At 39.9% G+C, this 18092-nt stretch overlaps 1 protein-coding gene across 2 annotated transcripts in view; it reads left to right on the forward strand.

Moving 5' to 3' along the window:
* Window positions 1-18092, forward strand: part of Pdzrn4 (PDZ domain containing ring finger 4) — a 369559-nt gene that overhangs the window by 223409 nt on the left and 128058 nt on the right. The window contains exon 1 of one of the 2 annotated variants that reach the window (XM_005406572.2): window positions 7012-7259. The exons of the other annotated variant lie outside the window; for it this stretch is intronic. Coding sequence (XP_005406629.1) covers window positions 7191-7259 — 69 coding nt within the window. The 5' untranslated portion in view covers window positions 7012-7190. Of the gene's footprint in view, window positions 1-7011; window positions 7260-18092 lie in introns of those variants that run through there. 2 annotated transcript variants of the gene reach the window in all.

Here is an 18092-nt window from a genome sequence, read left to right on the forward strand (position 1 = left end):
CGACTGTATTGATTCCAGAACCCAAGCTTAACCAGGAAGGATACCACTAGGGACAAAATACCTCACTATTCATTAGTCTCTTCTCACATCCGTCACTTTACTCTGTCTTCACAGTGGCCAGCAAAGTTAGTATTATCTCCCAGCGTGTAAGGGGTAGCAGGCCATAGCTAATAGTGACAAGGCTCAGAGAGCACCCTCGTCCTATGCTTTGACATCCATAGCCCTTTCTCTCCATTACAGTCTAGTCCTATAATGCACTGACTCTCAGGAGACCCCAATTTGTAGAGCACTCACAGTTCAGTAAGTTAGACTGAAGCCCTTCACCTGGCAAGCATCATGTAGGAAGGTTCCACATACTGATCCATGGAGCTATAACCCAACCAAGAAGTGATCATACAGGAATTGTCAGAAGAACATCTGCATACATTCATGATGTTAGCTGAGGTCCCACAATACTGTGGAAGACACTGCAGTACAGTCCAATTGAAGGGGCTCTAGTGGCTACTGGAGTTGAGAATTTAAACATTTCATGGTTTCTTCATGAATAAAGGATCATATCTGGCATGCTCACCTCCGATATGTGGTGAAAATCAAATGAGATGACAGATAATTATAAAAATTTGGCATTCATATATCATCAGACTATGATAAATATTTGGGTAAGGTTTGCGGAATAAATAAGTGAACAGGTGACTGTGACGTGAAGCTGAATATAAATTTAAATATGCAGAAAGTACATTCTTATAAACATAGATAACTCATAAACCACATGTGGTCATACCTCATTCATTTATGTGTGTCATAAGCATGTTTTGTGGGCTCTAAAATTTATATTTATTGAATCAAATTTAATGTATTTATGCTTATCATCCTTCAGACCTTTTGTGTAACTCTGAAATAGTTCTAATGGGGAAAAGTGTCACCAAACAATTAGGCGTGGACATACAGACACACATTTATGTCACATTGCCAGATTCATGTACGGTATCATCTCCAGTAAGAATCGTTTATTGATTATGCATTAATTGAAGGCCTCAAATGTTAGGGTTATCACACCAGCAGTTATAGGAGCTCAAAGAGCAACTATACGTTGCTTCTGTCCTCATATATCTTATGAGAAAAGGGGTCAGGCATGACTACACATCAAAGTGCTCTGTGCTTTGAGGAGCTTATGGATACAATGCACTGACAATGCAGAATTTGAAGAGATTGCCACCAGCTGATGAGGTGATGGAGGAAAGAGAATTTAAACTGGACCAAAAAGTGCCTATAGGTTGATTTATGGGGTTTGCAAGGATTAAGCAGAACAGGATAACATCTGGCACAAGGTAGGGTAATATGGAGCTGTGCATGGCAGATTAGCTTTGTAGGAGTCTGAAGACAACTGTGTGTTCCAGGGCCCAGTCTGCCAAGCACTGAGGATTTCCAGAACTTGAAACTTTGAGTGCCTAAACCAGCAGGGGCTTGGGCATATGAGGGCAAATTGGTCATCCTTCTATGCACTCAGGTATACATTAGTCTTAATCACTCATTATTTTGAGGTTTTAGCTAATTCAAAGGGTTGGCCTGTGATACATAAAAAATTTCAGTACTTTAAGATAGCAATCAGCAACCTCTTATGGCACCAGGGATTAGTTTTGTGGAAGATAACTTATCCATGAACTGGATAGGGTGAGTTTCTTTTATTCAATAGTGTGTTTGGAATACCTGATAATTAGCATTCCCCAGTGCTAGCATCATCACCTCAGCTCCACCTCTGAGTGTTATAAGTGTCAAACCTAGATCCCTTGCATGTAGGACTCACAGTCCTGAGAATGTAATGCCACTGCTGATCTCATAGCAGGTGGAGCTCAGGCGTTAATTCAAGTGATGGAACGTGAGTGTGAATACAAAGTTTCCCTCACTTACCAGCCACTCACCCCCTGCTATGCAGCCTGGTTTCTAATGGGCCTGGGGGTTGGACACCCCGAGTTTCATAGATAAAGTTCACAGTTTTTAACACAAACCATTTGCCTATTTTAGGTGAGATCTTTTGTAAGTCATTCATTCTCTCCTTTTTTAGCTTCTTCACTTGTAAACACTGTCTTCCGGTTTTGAGACATCAAGAGAAGACATATCAGAGAGCTCTACTCCATCTGCAAGAGAGAAGGCCCAGTGATTAGCTGCTGAATTCAGTCACACAATTTGTAGCTGGAGAACTAAGTTCCAGTCCCTTTACTCAGGTTGAACTTGAGCCAGTCGCTACCTCTCTGAGCCTGAGTTTTTTTGTCTCTGTGATTGTTTTTTTTTCTTGAGTAAGAATCCTTTTTTTTTTCTTGGTACCAGGAATAGAACTCAGGACCTTGCACTTGCCAGGCAGGTGTTGTGCCATTGAGCTATATCCCTGGCCCCGTTTCCGTAATTGGATACAAGATTATAAACTTTAGACATGTTAGGCTGCTGTGTGCCAAAGCATCCCCTAAGAGGAATGCAGGATTGGACCTGGCATGGAATTTTGGGAGCCACATGTTAAGATAGTTGCCATGGGATAATGACAATGATAGGGTAGTAGAGTAGAGTTAGCTCCTGAGCTTCCAAGGCTGCCCAGGAGCAAGAACATCAGGGTTATTGCAAAAGGCAATAGAGAAAGTGATCATCTACAATCTATAGCAGCTGTGAACCAACACTCCAGGGGCCTGGAGACTCAGCATTGTCCTATCTGGATTTCCTAGCCCTTTCTAACGAGGGACTGCAAATGTGTTCAGCAGTCCCGCCTCATCTGCAGGTGATATGGTCAAAGACCCCTAGAGGATGCCTAAGACTGTGTTAGCACACACACACTATGCTTTTTCCTCTATACGGAGACTTACAATAAAGTTTACTTTGTGAATTAGGCACAGTAAGAGATTAACAAAGAGAATTAATGAAGGTAGAATGAGCATAACCATTTAAACTGCTAGAAAAGTTATATGAATGAAGTCTCTGTCTTGTACTTCTAGCTCATCCTCTTGAAGTACTTTCTGGCATCTCTTTGGCCCACGTCAATTTCCAATATCACTAATCCTGTGCTCTGGAATCACTATCAAGTAAAATAATGACTACTTAAACACAAGCACGGTTATACCACATCAGCTGCTCTAACAATAGAACAGCTACTGCATGACTAAGGGTCATGTGGGGACCCAGGAAAAGAACATGATGATTCACTTCCCCACGAGATGAAGCAGGACAGCCTGAGATTTTGTCACTCGATTCAGAAGGGTGTCAAATTTAAAATTTGTGAATTATTTATTTCTGTAATTTTCCACTTAATATTTTTAGACTGCAGTTGGACTGAGGTCACTGTCTTACTTACTTCTCTCTCATTACTAAGACAAAATGCCCAACATCCAAAGTGAAGGGAGGAAAGGTTTATTTCCACTCACAGTTTATAGAGATTTCAGGCCATAGTTGGCTGGCTCCATGGCAGGGTGGCCTGGCAGAGGGGCAATAGTTCATGGCAGGCAGAGGGTAGCAAAGCAGCAAGCAGCAACCAACAAGCAATAAAACAAGCAGGACCCTCTTTCTGTCCCTTATATCTTATCCAGGCTACACCCTTTAGGGCAGGTAGCACTCATACCCAGGGTCCTTTATCCTACCCGGAACTATGCCAAACTGATCTGTAGACTAACTTAGTAGTTACACACCCTTGATTCCAGCATCACGCACTGTAGATCCAGCCACCTCTGCCAAGCTCCAGCTATGATGGCATGAAGCTTCAGGGAGACATCTAGACACAAGCAATAAAAATCACTGAAACTAAAAGTAAACTTCAGAAACCAAAACTGTGGATATGGGAGACCATTGTACTGCATTGGCCTCTGGGGATGAGACATAGGCTTGACCTCGTCCGTGATTCAGTTTTAAATTATTCTCATGGGTAAGTAGAGCAAAAATGTAGGAAATACCTAAAACGAAGTTCAGGTGACTGAATTATGTGACCACCTGGTAAAATGGGGACCCTGTTCAAAAGGTAGAACTCTCTTAGCTACACTGAAACTTGTTGATGTCCCTGTCTCATGACAGTTCTCTCTTCTTTGCTAAAGAGCAAAATGTAATTACTTGACATTTTGGCCAGTCTTTTTATTTAGAATTTAATTAGCCAAATGGTGGGTAATCCTAAAAACAGAAAGTCTCTTTTTTTCTATGGACTCTCCCTGCCTATCTCTCCCCATCTCTCTCTTTTCCTTCCTCTTTTTTCCCTCCCTCTTCCTGTGTCTCTCTTTCCCCCTTTCACTTTTGTGTGTCTATGTAATGTAATCAAAATATATCATAAATATTTACATCTTTAAAAATTTTTCTTAAAGTAAAAGATGCATTGCCGTGAACCCTCAAAACACTCCCCTCACTTTGAACACATGTATCATATCATTCTTCCACTCACTGAGGCAGTTCTGGAAGTCCATTCCCATGAGTGTTGTGTCTTTAAGTAGCATCACCACCAAAAACAGAGAATGCTGATACTGGTGCCATTTGATGGAAAATCAGCCTTCAGCACACATTATGATTTGTCCTTATCCACTGTATTCATCAGATCTACCACCATGAAACTTTTGGCTCTTCTTCAAAATCAAAATGACCATGAAAACCATTCTGACATTTTAAGTCAATTCAGAACATCGAGGCAGCCACAAAAATGCTACTGAAGACACTCAGAAAATGGAATCTTTCCAGGGTAGGTGGGCCAAGGGCAGCATTTGATACGAGCTTGGAGAGGCTGCCCTTGGTTTGCTAAATAGCAGCAAGGAACCAGAGACTAACTGTGAATAAGGAAGCAGACAGGAGACATTGATGAACAACCAACCTGGGTTTGAAACTGATTACTTCCCTGGAATGTTCATCTGTTATGTTTTGATGACTAGTATTTTTAAAACTGGTTGTTTAATTCATCTGCAAAGCCAACTTTAAAACATTATGTGCAGAAAACTCCAATAAATAAAAGCTCCAATCATTGCTTCCTACTTAACTTTCAAAACCTATCACATGAAGGAGTTTCACCAGTAGAAGAGGCAAACCCTTTCCCAAATGGATGAGTGAGCCATCCTTGCCTTATTGCACTCTAGTTCTTCAATCTGACTTTTAAAGAACAGAACCTGGGCATCTGAGAATCAGCCATTTGTTCACAATTCAGTCATAGAGAACCCTTCAAAGGAACAATCAGTGATGGCATGAGTGTGAACTCAACCATGATAAAACTTCCAGGGAAGCAGTACAGGGGCTCAGAGAAGATTAAAACTTTAACAAGCATCAAAAATGCATCTTCAACAGCTGCACCCAGGGAGTTGGGTTGTGTTTTGCACCACCACTGATTTTCACAAAGCTCACTTCAAATACTTGTTTGAATGCATTGTTTCCATAAGGGATTCAAGCCGTAATTAATATCTCCCACAAGTGGCTTCTAATTTGCAGGAACTCCTGGTGAACTTTGTTCACACGCAGTGTTCCCAGTTACTATGGCACTTTCGTGTAGGTCCCTCAGCTTGGCTTCCATCCAGGCTGTTAGGTGAAATTAGGCCCAGAAAATCGGATTATTGCATCCCGAGGGAAATGACTGATAAGCAGCAGATGATTGCTCATCTCCTTGTTACTTGCTGGTGTTGAGGTGTTGCTAGTTGCAAAGCCAATTTGTTCACAATTAGTACTCATTAGAATCATTTCCTGTTATCGATTCTAAACATTTGACAAAGCGCTTTTAGGAAATTGGACCCCCAAAAGTAGCCATACATAACTGTGGAGCCATTAAAAATCTTCCCCAACCAATGTAATTTCTCACCGAAGCCATCAGTTTCCAAGTAATTATTTTTGCTTCCCAACCAACCTGTTATCCTGTCCAGTTTAAAGATGTGCTGGAACAAGGACATACTTCTTAATTAGCAGAGGTTGTGGGTAAGTCAGGGTGAGAACAAAAGGAATTTTCTTTTATTATCTGCTTTGACTGTTTGTAGTATATCTTTAAGGGACAAAACCTGCCAGCTTGTGACACAGTTAAGTATTTGCTAGGGTGTGGGATTAAATGCATTATTTCTATTACCTAAATATCTAAGTCTGTGTTCACCTTTACACATTATGAAAACTAAATATAGAATCACAAATGGAACCACTGTGCATTACATTAGAATTTAAATAGTGCCCATGTCAGCTTTCTGAAATATTATATACGACTTTAATAAAATTAGCATAAATACTATATGCAATGGGAATTTTCTGAGAAAAGGCACTATATTTATCTAATTTTTAAATATAGATCTGCACGCATTACAGTGTTGTGAATTTATATTCAATACGTGTGCTCTTATTATCTAACTAAAATATTTACTATCCACACAGTATCATCTACTTAAGTTGCTGTGTTCTTTATTTAGATTAAGAGGCTATCCCTTGTTTCCTCTTTAGTAAGTAATAGACTTTACATCTGAACTATTCAGCTACTGCTTCAGGATCAGAATTAAAACTGAATGATACCCCCTACCTTGTGTTCCTTTCTCACATCACCCCCCAAATTTTCCTCTGATTCTGGGTTTATTTTTTAAATGTAAATAATTGCTGCTATTCACTTCCCCTACACTTAATAAAGCTGAAAATATCTCTTCTTATTGTTGCAAACACATTTCTGTCTCAAGATTTCTTATCCCCGTATTAAAACCTTTATCCATGGAGAAATTAAGTGTGTACTCGTTTTTGAAATGCCCTGTGCACAACCACTTTATCCTTAATAAACAGAGACGGTATTGACACAAGTGAATTTTGTTTAACCACACTACATTTGCTTCTTAATTAGTGAATATTCATCTGTCATCAACAGCAGCTATGACACCCCTCCCTGCTAACATGTTCTGTCATAAATAATCAATGAGGCACTATTAATATTCATGAGCTGGAATATGTGTAGTCATGTGCGCTGATGCAGAGACAGGGGGAGTGTTGCCATGAACTGCCTGGAAACTCTGTGTGTGTATCCGTGAGTGCAAGATACTTAGGGAAAGCGAAGAAGAGCATGCTGCTACACACCACCCTGGCTTATGCTTCCAGCTAACAGCGGTTTGTCTGTGTTTCTGGACTGAAGTGACTGATGAAAAACAGTAGTCAAGTCTGGAGGGTGATTCCCTTTCAGTTCACTTGCCTTTCAGTTCTGGGGAAATTAGAAGATTTGCTCTCTCCCTCTGCTTCTTAGAATGGGCTGCAATTTGTGCACTTTTCAGAAAAGAGAGGAACACTACAAACTGCTATATGAAGTTTCCCAGGTGAGTGCAGGTCTAATACCAGCAACTGGACAGCCAGGCTTTGTGTTTGTCTGAAAGATGGGAGACGAATTCTGGCTGGCTTTATGCTTTTTTCTTTCAGCACATTTCAGAACTGAGGGCAGACTTGCTGGTTTGGGGCTCTTTATTTGGGGTTTGGGTGGCAGTTTTCAGTTTCCTTGCCACTCCCCCTTCAGATGACTTCCTGTGGGATTCTTTTTAACATTTTCTGTATCTGCTGCCAAAATGTCAGTCAAGTAAGAGGAGTAGCACTGAGATCCATGTCTGTAATATTTTGAGATACCTTTAAGAGACATTTTGAAATAATGCTGACATTTGAAAACCAGTTGTATCATTGTCTGCATAAATGCTGGGATTTATTAGGTCTGTGAACTCAGTTATTTTGAATGGACAGGAAAAGTTTCTTGCCAAATCTTGTTAGCAAGAGGAAATTATTTGATTAATTGGGAATTTTTGCTTTGGTTTAAGAGGAAGACCTGGTATTTTTGTATTATATAAGGAAAAATATATGATATGTCTTGGCTTAAAAAAGAGATAAAGGAATCTCATACCACTCTTTTTCAGGTCCTTTTTATAATTTTATTATCATTAGCAGTAAATTAATTTCAAGAGCTGATTAAAATGTCTATACTATGATCTAGGAAAAAGTGTGTAAATTCACATCTCTCTTTAATGGGTATCTTAGGACTCTTGGAATAAAAATAAGCAAACTATATAATCAGCTTTCACAGTTTTAATAGAATTCTGCTAATTTCCTGTTTTGTTTGAGCAGGTTCACTGGGGGTGAATGCTCAAATGTAAACGGCAAAATAAAGTTTATTTCTTGCTTCTCCCAGTTTGCCCCAGATGTGATGCATGACTACTCTTGTTTTTAAACAGTCTTGCTGATGAGGGCCGGTGTTGGGATGTTGGTGGTCTGTGGGCCGGCAGTAGCCAAGTGCCCACTGCCTACCGGTTCCCTCCGCTTCCCCCGATGTGATTCATTTCACAGTGGGCTAATTACAAAGTGGATTTGCTACACATGAAACAGCCTCCTCAGTTGCAATGCTACTGCACATTTTCATGGTAATGTGATCAGAGGCTCATTAGCCAGTTTCCAAAATGATCCTCTGCATTAATTAAATATAAAAATGACTCCTTTATCACCAGAGAGAGGAAAAAGAAGATTAGCATTGTTAATTACACCAGGGGCAATACCTTTTGCTTCATTCTTTTTTATTTTTTTAACTACAAACTTACAAAGATGAGCTAAGATAATATTCATTTCCCAGAGAAGCGCTCGTCTCCTTTGATTCATGAAAACAGTCTCTAGGTGGAACACTTTCCTTTAGTTTGCTCGTTGGAGTTGGAGTTCTTGTATGGTTTTTCTTTGGGTAGTCAAGGTGCAGCAGACTGCATTCAGCAATCTATTTCTTCTCCAAATTACTAAGTGATATAAAATATGATAAGGCAGAAGTGGTAGCTGGCATCCTCCTGATTATGCCTGGTTAAGCAGTTTATATTCTACTAAGAAATCCAGCAGGATTGCTGCACTCAAAAAAAAAAAAAAAAAAAAAAAAAAAGCCACTGCATTTGCTAAGGACCAAGAGCCTTTGTTATGGATTTTTAAAATGCTAGTCTGTGAGTTTTTCCTCCAAGTTCTTCCTAAATCTTGAGAAAATAGATAAGCCATATATTCTTTATTGCCTCTACCTATACTCCTTCATATAGTTCTCTACTCCTGAGTTGCAGTACTTATAATCTTTAATAAAGGGAGCCAGCAAAATGAAGTGTTAGCTTCCATTTAACTGGCTTTTAATAGATAAGTTAAAACCCCAGTTTAAAGGGCTTGTGTGTGTTTTGCAAGAGGAGCCCTCCTACAGTTTGCCTCCTTTTTTACGGAGTTCATGGAATAGATAAGATATCAAAGGAAAGTGGTGATAGGCTCCTATAATGCGCTGCCACCCCCCGTGTGGTGATACAAACTAGTTTCTATTTTTATTTGGAGGAAAGGCGGCTCAGAACACACATGAAAGTGAGTGTATTCTTAACCAGGTGTTCGGGAGGGCCCTCAGCTGCCCTCATAAGAGAATATTCTGTTTACAGAGGACTTTAAGATCGGAAGGCTGAGGGCTTCTAGCTGGTACATTAAAAAATGAATCTGTTCACATAAATAGTAACGGTTCATTGCCCAAATCCTATTTATTTATGTATTTATTTATTTACTAACTTGTAATCCTCCAGTCACCTGCTTTTTTGTTACCCTGGTTGTTGTTTTATTAAGGAGAAAAGGCAAATTAAAGTATACCTGGGGATGTGATACTGGAAAATTATCTGAATAGTAAATGCATGCCCAAAAGCAAAATATGTATCTCTTTATAATATGATCATTAGGAGACTGAACTTTTGCACATTTCCTTTCTCTATTTAGTGACCTGATAATATAGGCCAAGTGGAACACAGTTTCAGGTGTACTACAGTTTTATAACTGTAGTAAACAAATGCAAATATGCTCATGGAATAGTCTAGCAAAACAATCAGAATGATGTGCTTAGGTGTGAAATGAGGTCAAGTGTATATTTTTTTCTCCTGTGGGGAAGCTGAGACTTTCAGTTTACAATAGAGATGGAACGTCACCTCAGGAAAATTAATTTCCACTGGAGTTGGGCCAATCAGGGTCCAGCGTGAATACAAACACAAGCATCTAGGATCTGGGTAGACCCAGTGACTCTCATACCAAGCAGTTTCCATGTATCTTTATGTATCTCTCAACTTTGACATGTGCCAGAGACACAACTGTTTTCTGCAGTAATTTATTTTATTCAAAGTAGGTTATTTACTAACCTCTTAAGAATTAATAAGTGGAAAATTTGAACAATGCCTTTCTATTGATATGCACTGAATTGCCTGTTTCCTTTTATTTTTTTTTTTTTTATTTATTTTTTTTTTGGGGGTTTTTCTCCGGTACCAGGAACCGAACTCACGACCTTACGCTTGCCAGGCAGGCGCTTTTTGCCGCTGAGCTAAATCCCCAGCCCCTAGCCTGTTTCCTTTTAATCTGATTGAATTACCAACCCCTGGACCATGAGCACCACAATAGCTTGAGAGGCATTTCTGACCTATCAAGAAACTTATTGTAGAGTGAGATGCTATAGTAAAACCTAAATCTAAGGACTTCTTAGTCTGATTTTTCATGTAATTCAACTGAAACGCTGGTTGATTAAATAGTAAAAATTATCAATGGCACATTCATTGGTGTGCAATAATGTGTTAAAATCAAAGGTAAATATTGAAAAGTTCAGGCTCTTAACACAAACGTGTTTGTAGGATTTAATTTAAATCCTGTAATGTAACAATGCGAGGTTCTGTTCTTCACTTGCTAAATTAAAGAAATTCACTTTCCTCAGTGTTGGAGTGGAGTCCGACAGGTGGGAAGTAGGACCGCACAGGTTCTCCAAGCAGTGCCACTGCCGTACCTCCCCTCTCCTGTATAGTGATGCGGTTGCCCAAGTCAGAGTCGAACTGTTCATTTGAATGGTTGGGTGCAGCCCAGAGGTCTCTTCATGACCTGGATCCTTGAGTCAGTGACATAAAGTGGAACAGAACCTCTGTCAAAGTAACAACAGCAGCAGAAACACTGGCCGCAGTTAACAGAGAGCAATGACTGTATTCTAGGCACGGCAGCGGGCACTTTGTCCCAAAAGATCATCTTGTTGGATGCTCACAAAACCAGTAAGGAGTTAAATAATCCCTTATAATTTTAAATAGATCTCCTCTATTCTGTAATCTCTTGAATCCCCTATAATTTCCTTTCTAGATATTACCCCAGGTTCCTCAGATATTTATTTTGTCTCTAATGATGCAAGCTCAACTCATCAGCTCTTCACCTCTTCCTCCAAACACCATCCTTTGTCCACTGGCGTTAGCACCAGGCAAAGTCTCACCCTGCTGGCTTTCAACCAAACTCAGAAACACCGAGGAAAAGGACCACATCTGTCTTCCCCATCCATACAGTGGCCTTCTTAGTTATTTTATTCTGCGCATTCTTAAGCTTCAGTTTCTGCCTCTGCACAGTTATGGGCTCTATATTAACACTTTCTCCCCTCTCCCCCTTCCCCTCCCCTCTCTCTCCCCTTCACCCTCCCCCTGCCCCACCCCCGTCCCCCTTTCCCACTCCCTCTCTGATATTGTGCTAAGAACTTTTCCGTCTTAGATTTGTCAGTGTTCTGGCCCACCCTGATTACCGCTGCTGTAATGATTTTCTAGAAGCTACTATAAAATGAACTGAAAATTTCTTATTCCAGCATGCGAAGCCCTCCGCAGAAAAGCCCATGGTGATGGCAAACAGGGGGGAACAAATGGGTGGGAATGGATTGAGAACAGGGGGACCAGAGCTGTAAGGATCACTAAAACCTGAAGTAGAAGGAAAGCGCCTCAGACTTGCTCTAAAAATGGACAAGACCAACCTTAAGTCTTTGATGCTGATATTTCTGCTTGGTCTTTGTTTTTGTGTACTATTTTGTGGGGAGAGAGAAAGAGAGGTAGAAAGAGAGACTCCAATACGAAGTAAGAGTAGATTTGCCTGTTGTGAGTGGTGCCAGTCATTGAGGGTGGTGCAAGGGAAACCAGCTGGGAGGTTGTGAAAGGGTATGTCAATGTGGGAAGAATGTACACTGAGGAACAATAGAGAGCACGGAGGAGTAAATTCCTTATGCTTCTAGCTTGTGAGACTGGGTAGATGGAGTGAAATTTACAGAGAGAAGAAACCAGAGAAGGGAAGCGAGTTTTGGAAAGGGAAACAAGCCTGTTGACGTCACTTATTCTCTCTAAGCGTTGTCCATCAGATAGTGAAATAGCGAACGCCAAGACAAAGCCTGTGCACGTGTGCATGCGTTGGGTGAGATCACCCAAGCAGGTGTCAAAAGTGAGAAGACCTAAAAGTGAGAAGGATTATGAACACAGATAAGCAGAAAAACTAACTTTGTTACAAAGTGAGAAGGAGATTGAGCAGGAAGTGGTGGGAGAAGCCAAGAGGAGAGAGTTTTAGAAAGGCGGTGACCAGTGAGGTCAAATGAAGGGGAGGATTCATACATTAATCACCAAAATGTCTTTGGATTTGGAAATACATGATATACTGCTAGATCCCTCTCCAGGAAGGATCTGCTGCTCCTGTTACTGGGGGTGTGGTTGAGAGAAGACGCAAGCTGTCGCCCTCCATGACCTGTCCTAGCCACCCAGATGCCCTCACCAGCGTCCTTCTCCATCCTGGGAGCCCACATCAGTGATGGGTTGGTGCAGGGAGAGGCGGGTCTGGCACTGTAGCCTGACTTCGGACACTCAGAATGGTGCCAGGAGCTCAAGAACCCCCCGTGGTTGTCCTTGGGTGAATCTCAGTTCACCCAACCCCACTTCCTTCCACAAAAGGAAGGCTTCCTGTACATGCCCTGTCTCAGAGTTGGTTTCCTGGAGAAACCAACATGGTGATTATTCCAGGATATTTCAGGCTGGAAACGTGGAAAGATATTCCAGAAATTACTGGATTCGGTGCAAAGGTTGGCCACCCTTTCCAGAAGCCAGGACACGATTGTCAACGTGGAGTTGTTGGTCATACGGCAGTACAGCTTTTCTTAGCCTCGTCTTCTGTGAATGTAAAATAACTTAAAATTGAGAATATTAAAATGGAAAGTTGCTTTCCTTTTCTTTTAAGAACTAAGATAAACTAATTTCTTACATTGAGCCATTGTGTTCAGATAGTGGTGACTAAAAAATTTAGCATCTGTCTCTCCCTAGAATCTCCATTATCCAAGATTTTTGAAAAAGAGTATTTAAGTGTTAGACTGTTTTTAATATGCAAAAGACTTTTATAAAAAATTTAATAATGTAAATTACTTTAGGTAAGTTTAATAAGTACTTCTCCCTACTAGAAAGATGAGAATATCAGATATTTCATTAATGTATGTTGGCACATTCCTGTAATGCCAACTACTTGGGAGGCTGAGGCAGTTTGAGGCAACCTAGGGCACTTAGTGAGACTGTGTCTCAAAATAAAATAAAAAAGGGCTGAATGTGTTGCTCCTTACTAGAGCTCTTGTCTCACATGTGCAAGGCCCTGGGTCAGTCCCTAGTACTGAAGAAAAAGCATATATATATTTTAAGTTCTTATATTTATTTCATTGATCTTGATCTGAGAGGTCCACTATCTCTAATTACATAACTATTTACATGAAATAGTGTAGAAAAACATTTTTCCTGTTCCATAGTATACATCAGTATATATTGTTGAAAACTTAGCTGATAGGTATGCTGAGATATTGGACTCTTTACCTCACCTGAATTTTTTGGTTAATTGGGATAATCTGACTAGAAAGTTATTTAATTTCAATTTTTGTTGAAAATATTTCTAGCATGCATGGTCTGATTTGCATACTTATTGAGCACACGCACATTTGTTGTTCACTTCCAGTTATGTTAGTAACAGCTGATCTGCATATCTTTAGCAAATGGTAGTTTCTTAACTTTGTGAGTTAAGTAATGAACTACGAAGATAAACTAATAGTAGAAAAGCCTTCCATGGTGGTCAACCCCTATCCAGTGGGTTCATTTTGTATAAGGTGATTTTCACATAGTGAATTTTCCCAAGTCATTTCATAGGCATTCAGTCAATCTCATTAAATGATTAAGAAAGTCACCAAAAAGAAAGCAGTAGGCATTGGAAAAGAGGCCCCCAGGTTGTGGGTCTATGCACAGATCTGTGCTTTGGAAGCATTTGCAATTTGTGGGGAAAATGAACAGGATGCCCAGAACAGAGCCTACCTCAATTAATTTAATCTTTTTTTTCAACACTTTTGTCCCATTACTCATCCTTGGGTGGGTGCACCTTAGGAATTTTAGATGTTATTCTTAAGCAATGTCATTTCTTTATGACTCCTGTGGATTTAGGCACCAGTAGGTAGTAGCTCTGTCTGCAAACTGTCAGTTCTAGGTGATTGAAGTACAGCTGTGTTTTTCATGTCTAAATGCACCGTTTCCAAAGCCATCAGTATAACCCGTCCCATCTCTGTCTCTTTCCAGCTGTATTCATTTCTTCTTTCTTAATTCTGTCTCTCCCAATGTGGAATGTCAGGTTTACAAAGGGTGTTATGAGGAGTTCATTATTTTCTTCAACAAAAAGCCTAAAAGCTAGCAGCTCCATATTTGCCTGTGTTTCAACATACAACATCTAATTGCTAATTTGTGCCATTCCAAAGCAAGCTGTAAATCTTTCTTTATGGCTGTTTGGGTCCTTGTGAAGTTTTCTTCTTTCCCCTCCCTTCTGTTTTATGAAGCTTCATAGAAATATGGCAGGAAATTTATTTGGAAACTTATTCTCATCTCAGTGAAAATTAGTTTTTTTCTTAACTAACCTCTCACTCTCAAACCTTTGAAGAGTCTGTCTTGGTACCTTTATTTAAAAAATGACACTCTTTAAGGACATGTAAACAAAGAAAACATCTGTAACATTTATTATAGTTTAAAAATAATAAATGCACGAAAGAAAGACCATTGTTGTAGTCAATAATAATGTTTTCCTATAACTGAATCATAGCAAAATGAGATGCTAGTTTCGTAAAGTAGGGGAGTTTGGGGAAGTATATTTCCCATTGAATAGCCATAAATGATTACTGGACATTTGCTTTCTGTTTGATGCTTGGGAGTTAGTAACAGATGCAAAAGAAGTATAAGCTAAGAGTCTTTAAGGAACATGTTATCATGAAGCTGTTGGAAGACAAATTTGGAAATATATAACCTGGGCTGGGGATATAGCTCAGTGGCACAAGTGCCTGCCTGGCAAGTGGAAGGTGCTGAGCTCAGTGTCCGGTATCCAAAAAAAAGAAAAGGGCCGGGAATATAGCTCAGCAGCATAAGCACCTGCCTGGCGAGCGTGAGGTCATGAGTTTGATTCCCAGTACCAAAAATAAAAAGGAAATATATAACCCTACTACAGTGGACATTATGGAGAAAGGACAATCTTACATGGGCAAGGGTAGAAGGGACTTTGTGGAACAACTCAATAGGAGTTATTCTTTCTAATGGACTTCACTAAGAACCAAGATTCATTTTTAAATTCCACCTAATTATTGCATACCCATCAGCTGAAGGTGAGTGTTTGGTATGCAGGATATATCACACAAGCAAGTTCATAGAAAGATGATTTATAGGAAGTATTTTGTGGAAATTGAAAGAACACTTGACCAAAGCAGGGTGTGAGATGTGGAATGTAGTAGAAAGTCTTGGTCTCCATGCAAAAACGATTGGACCCAGTGCCATTGTCACCACGGGGCCCTGTGCACCTTAAGGATGCAATCAGAGAGAATCTGAGGTCAACCTAAATCATAAAGTAGCATAAAATTTGTATGCTGAGCACTTTATTGAAAAAGAGCACAGCCTTGCTAAATGGACCTGCAATAGATTTGTCATTTTTCCTTAAATGTGCTGTACACAACATTTCCTTAGTGACTTGTATTTATAATATCTGAAGTTGGTTTCCCTATGTGCATGTGAACTGCAATGTTAAGACTTGGGAAATAGGGAACATGTTACACTGAGTTGGCACATGAGGTGTTACGGTGCAGGGGGAGATTCTGGACACCAAGCATGAGGCAGTGAATAGGAATGGCGTTGCACACGGGAGAAGGAGGTTTATGAATCAAGCAGCGATAGCACTAATTTCCTCTCTCATTGTGATTTAGTTACATAACTTCACTAGTCTTTGTTTAATGGATTAATATGAGCCGGAAGTATTTTGCTGAGGATTAAATGAGATAAAATGTATACAGGACATAACAATACGAGTACGTTCTATAGGGCAACTACCATAGTTATGGCCTCATTTCAGTGTAAAAGTGGGCCTGTGAGACTGGGAATGTTTTCCCCATTCTGCAGATTAAAAGCCTGGGGCTTAGGGTAACCAACTTATGCATTAATAGTCAGCAAGCAGATCACCTGGAATTGAAGTCACAAAATGCCTAGTGCTGAAATCTTATGTCCTGTTCCCTTTGAGTACTCCATATATATCTACTGCAGTGATCCATAAATACTGAACAGCTGCCACATAATAAGTACTCAATCAATATCTGATAAAAAAAGGAAATGGAAGGGAGAAATGAGGGAAAGAATAAAAGATGCTATTTCAATTTCTCCTTAAGGAGGTTTACAGAAGACAGTCTTTGGAGCAGAAGGAGCAAAACAACACAAAAAGTCTTCTCCACTACCTCTTTCCCTATCATTCCAATAGCTACAATCAAATTATCTCATAGATGACAGCCCATCTGTATGAGGACGTCTAGGCCTTTTTCCCACTTTCCCATAAATCTGTGCCAGCCATAAAGCATCCTTTCTAGTCTGCTGTCTTTTATCACACTCTCTTCCGATCCCAAATGTTAGTCAACTCAAGTATAATTTCCTGTGTGGAAATAATGTGAGTCTTTTTGTCTCTCACCTTTCAACACAAAGCCCCTGTTGCCTAGGGTACCCTCCCACCTTGACCTGCATGAAAATCTGAATTCCGAAGGACTCAGTTCAAGGTCTGGCCTCTGTGAGTGCTCTCTGCGCCCAGGTCAGAGGGATTCACTCTTGCCTATGCACCTCCTAGTGATACTTCACGACTTGAAGTGTGGTCAGATGTTCTGTGTCTGTGTCGAGTTCTGCTTTATCGGGGAAGCTCTGCCATCTCACACCATGTCTGACACAAAATAAGTATTTAATACAGATTGAGTGAAAGAATAGGAGTGGGGACATAGTGATGATTGCATTCATTAAAGAAATCTTACTTCATTATTTTCCCCACTGCCCCTGGGATCTGTTTGAAAACACATATTTAAAGAAACTATATTGCTGATTTCATGATTTTGAATTTGGCATCTGCTTTATGATATGCCCTAATTAATTGTAAGGGTCAGTGTTGTAGTAAGCACACTTTGGGGGAGGGCAGGGTTGGCAGGCATACTCTAATTTGGATATTTTAATCTGCATATTGATTACTAATTACATCCCAATGTCAGAAACAAAAACATATGGGGGAGGGGGACTTAGCCCTACCACATGGTCATTTCTGTTCTCAAAACAAACAAACACCCACTCTTTACCCTACCTTCCACTTTCTTGCATATCCCTTCTGCCTTCTTCACCAACATTAAGGATGTCATAATCCATGCGTACTTGGACCCAGAATATCATAAGTTTATCTCAAGACCTGCAGTCTTTTGTTTTGTTTGTTTGTTTTTTGTTTTGTTTTTAGTGGTTTCTTAATCTCTGGAGGGCAAAGCCCCGTCTTTAGTCTCTGCATTCTCAACCCTGACCCAGTCAGGGCTTCTGGGAAAGAGGATGAACACCTAACTGCTAAATGAGTCCTCCCTACAGAACAGTATGACAGCAGCAAAGCAGAGTAAGATGGGTCTTGCCCTCAGGATAGTTCATGTCCCTCAGGCTTTAGTAATAGAAGTAACCATAGTAACTTTAGTAATAGACGTAACCAAGGAGCAGGACTGGTTCTGCGGGACAGAGAGAGAAGCAAAGTGCCCTGAGATGCCATGATGATGATTATTTACTGTAATGTACAGGAGAAATTGAAATAACGTATCTAAAGTAGGACATGTGTTATTGCATGTTAATAATCATATAGCTAGATATTACATAATAAACTATTATATAATCTTTAAAATAAAGCAAAAACTATGCTTCAGATATGGTTAAATGAATTGATTATTGATTTTTATCAAATGTCATATTTTTCCTTTCACAACTTTTGATCCTAGACAATTGAATAAGCTACTTGATATAAAAATAGCTTGTACATAT

The sequence above is a fragment of the Chinchilla lanigera genome, unplaced genomic scaffold (assembly GCF_000276665.1).
Source record: "Chinchilla lanigera isolate Chin_1 unplaced genomic scaffold, ChiLan1.0 scaffold00099, whole genome shotgun sequence".
In the NCBI taxonomy this organism is placed as follows: Eukaryota; Metazoa; Chordata; class Mammalia; order Rodentia; family Chinchillidae; genus Chinchilla; species Chinchilla lanigera.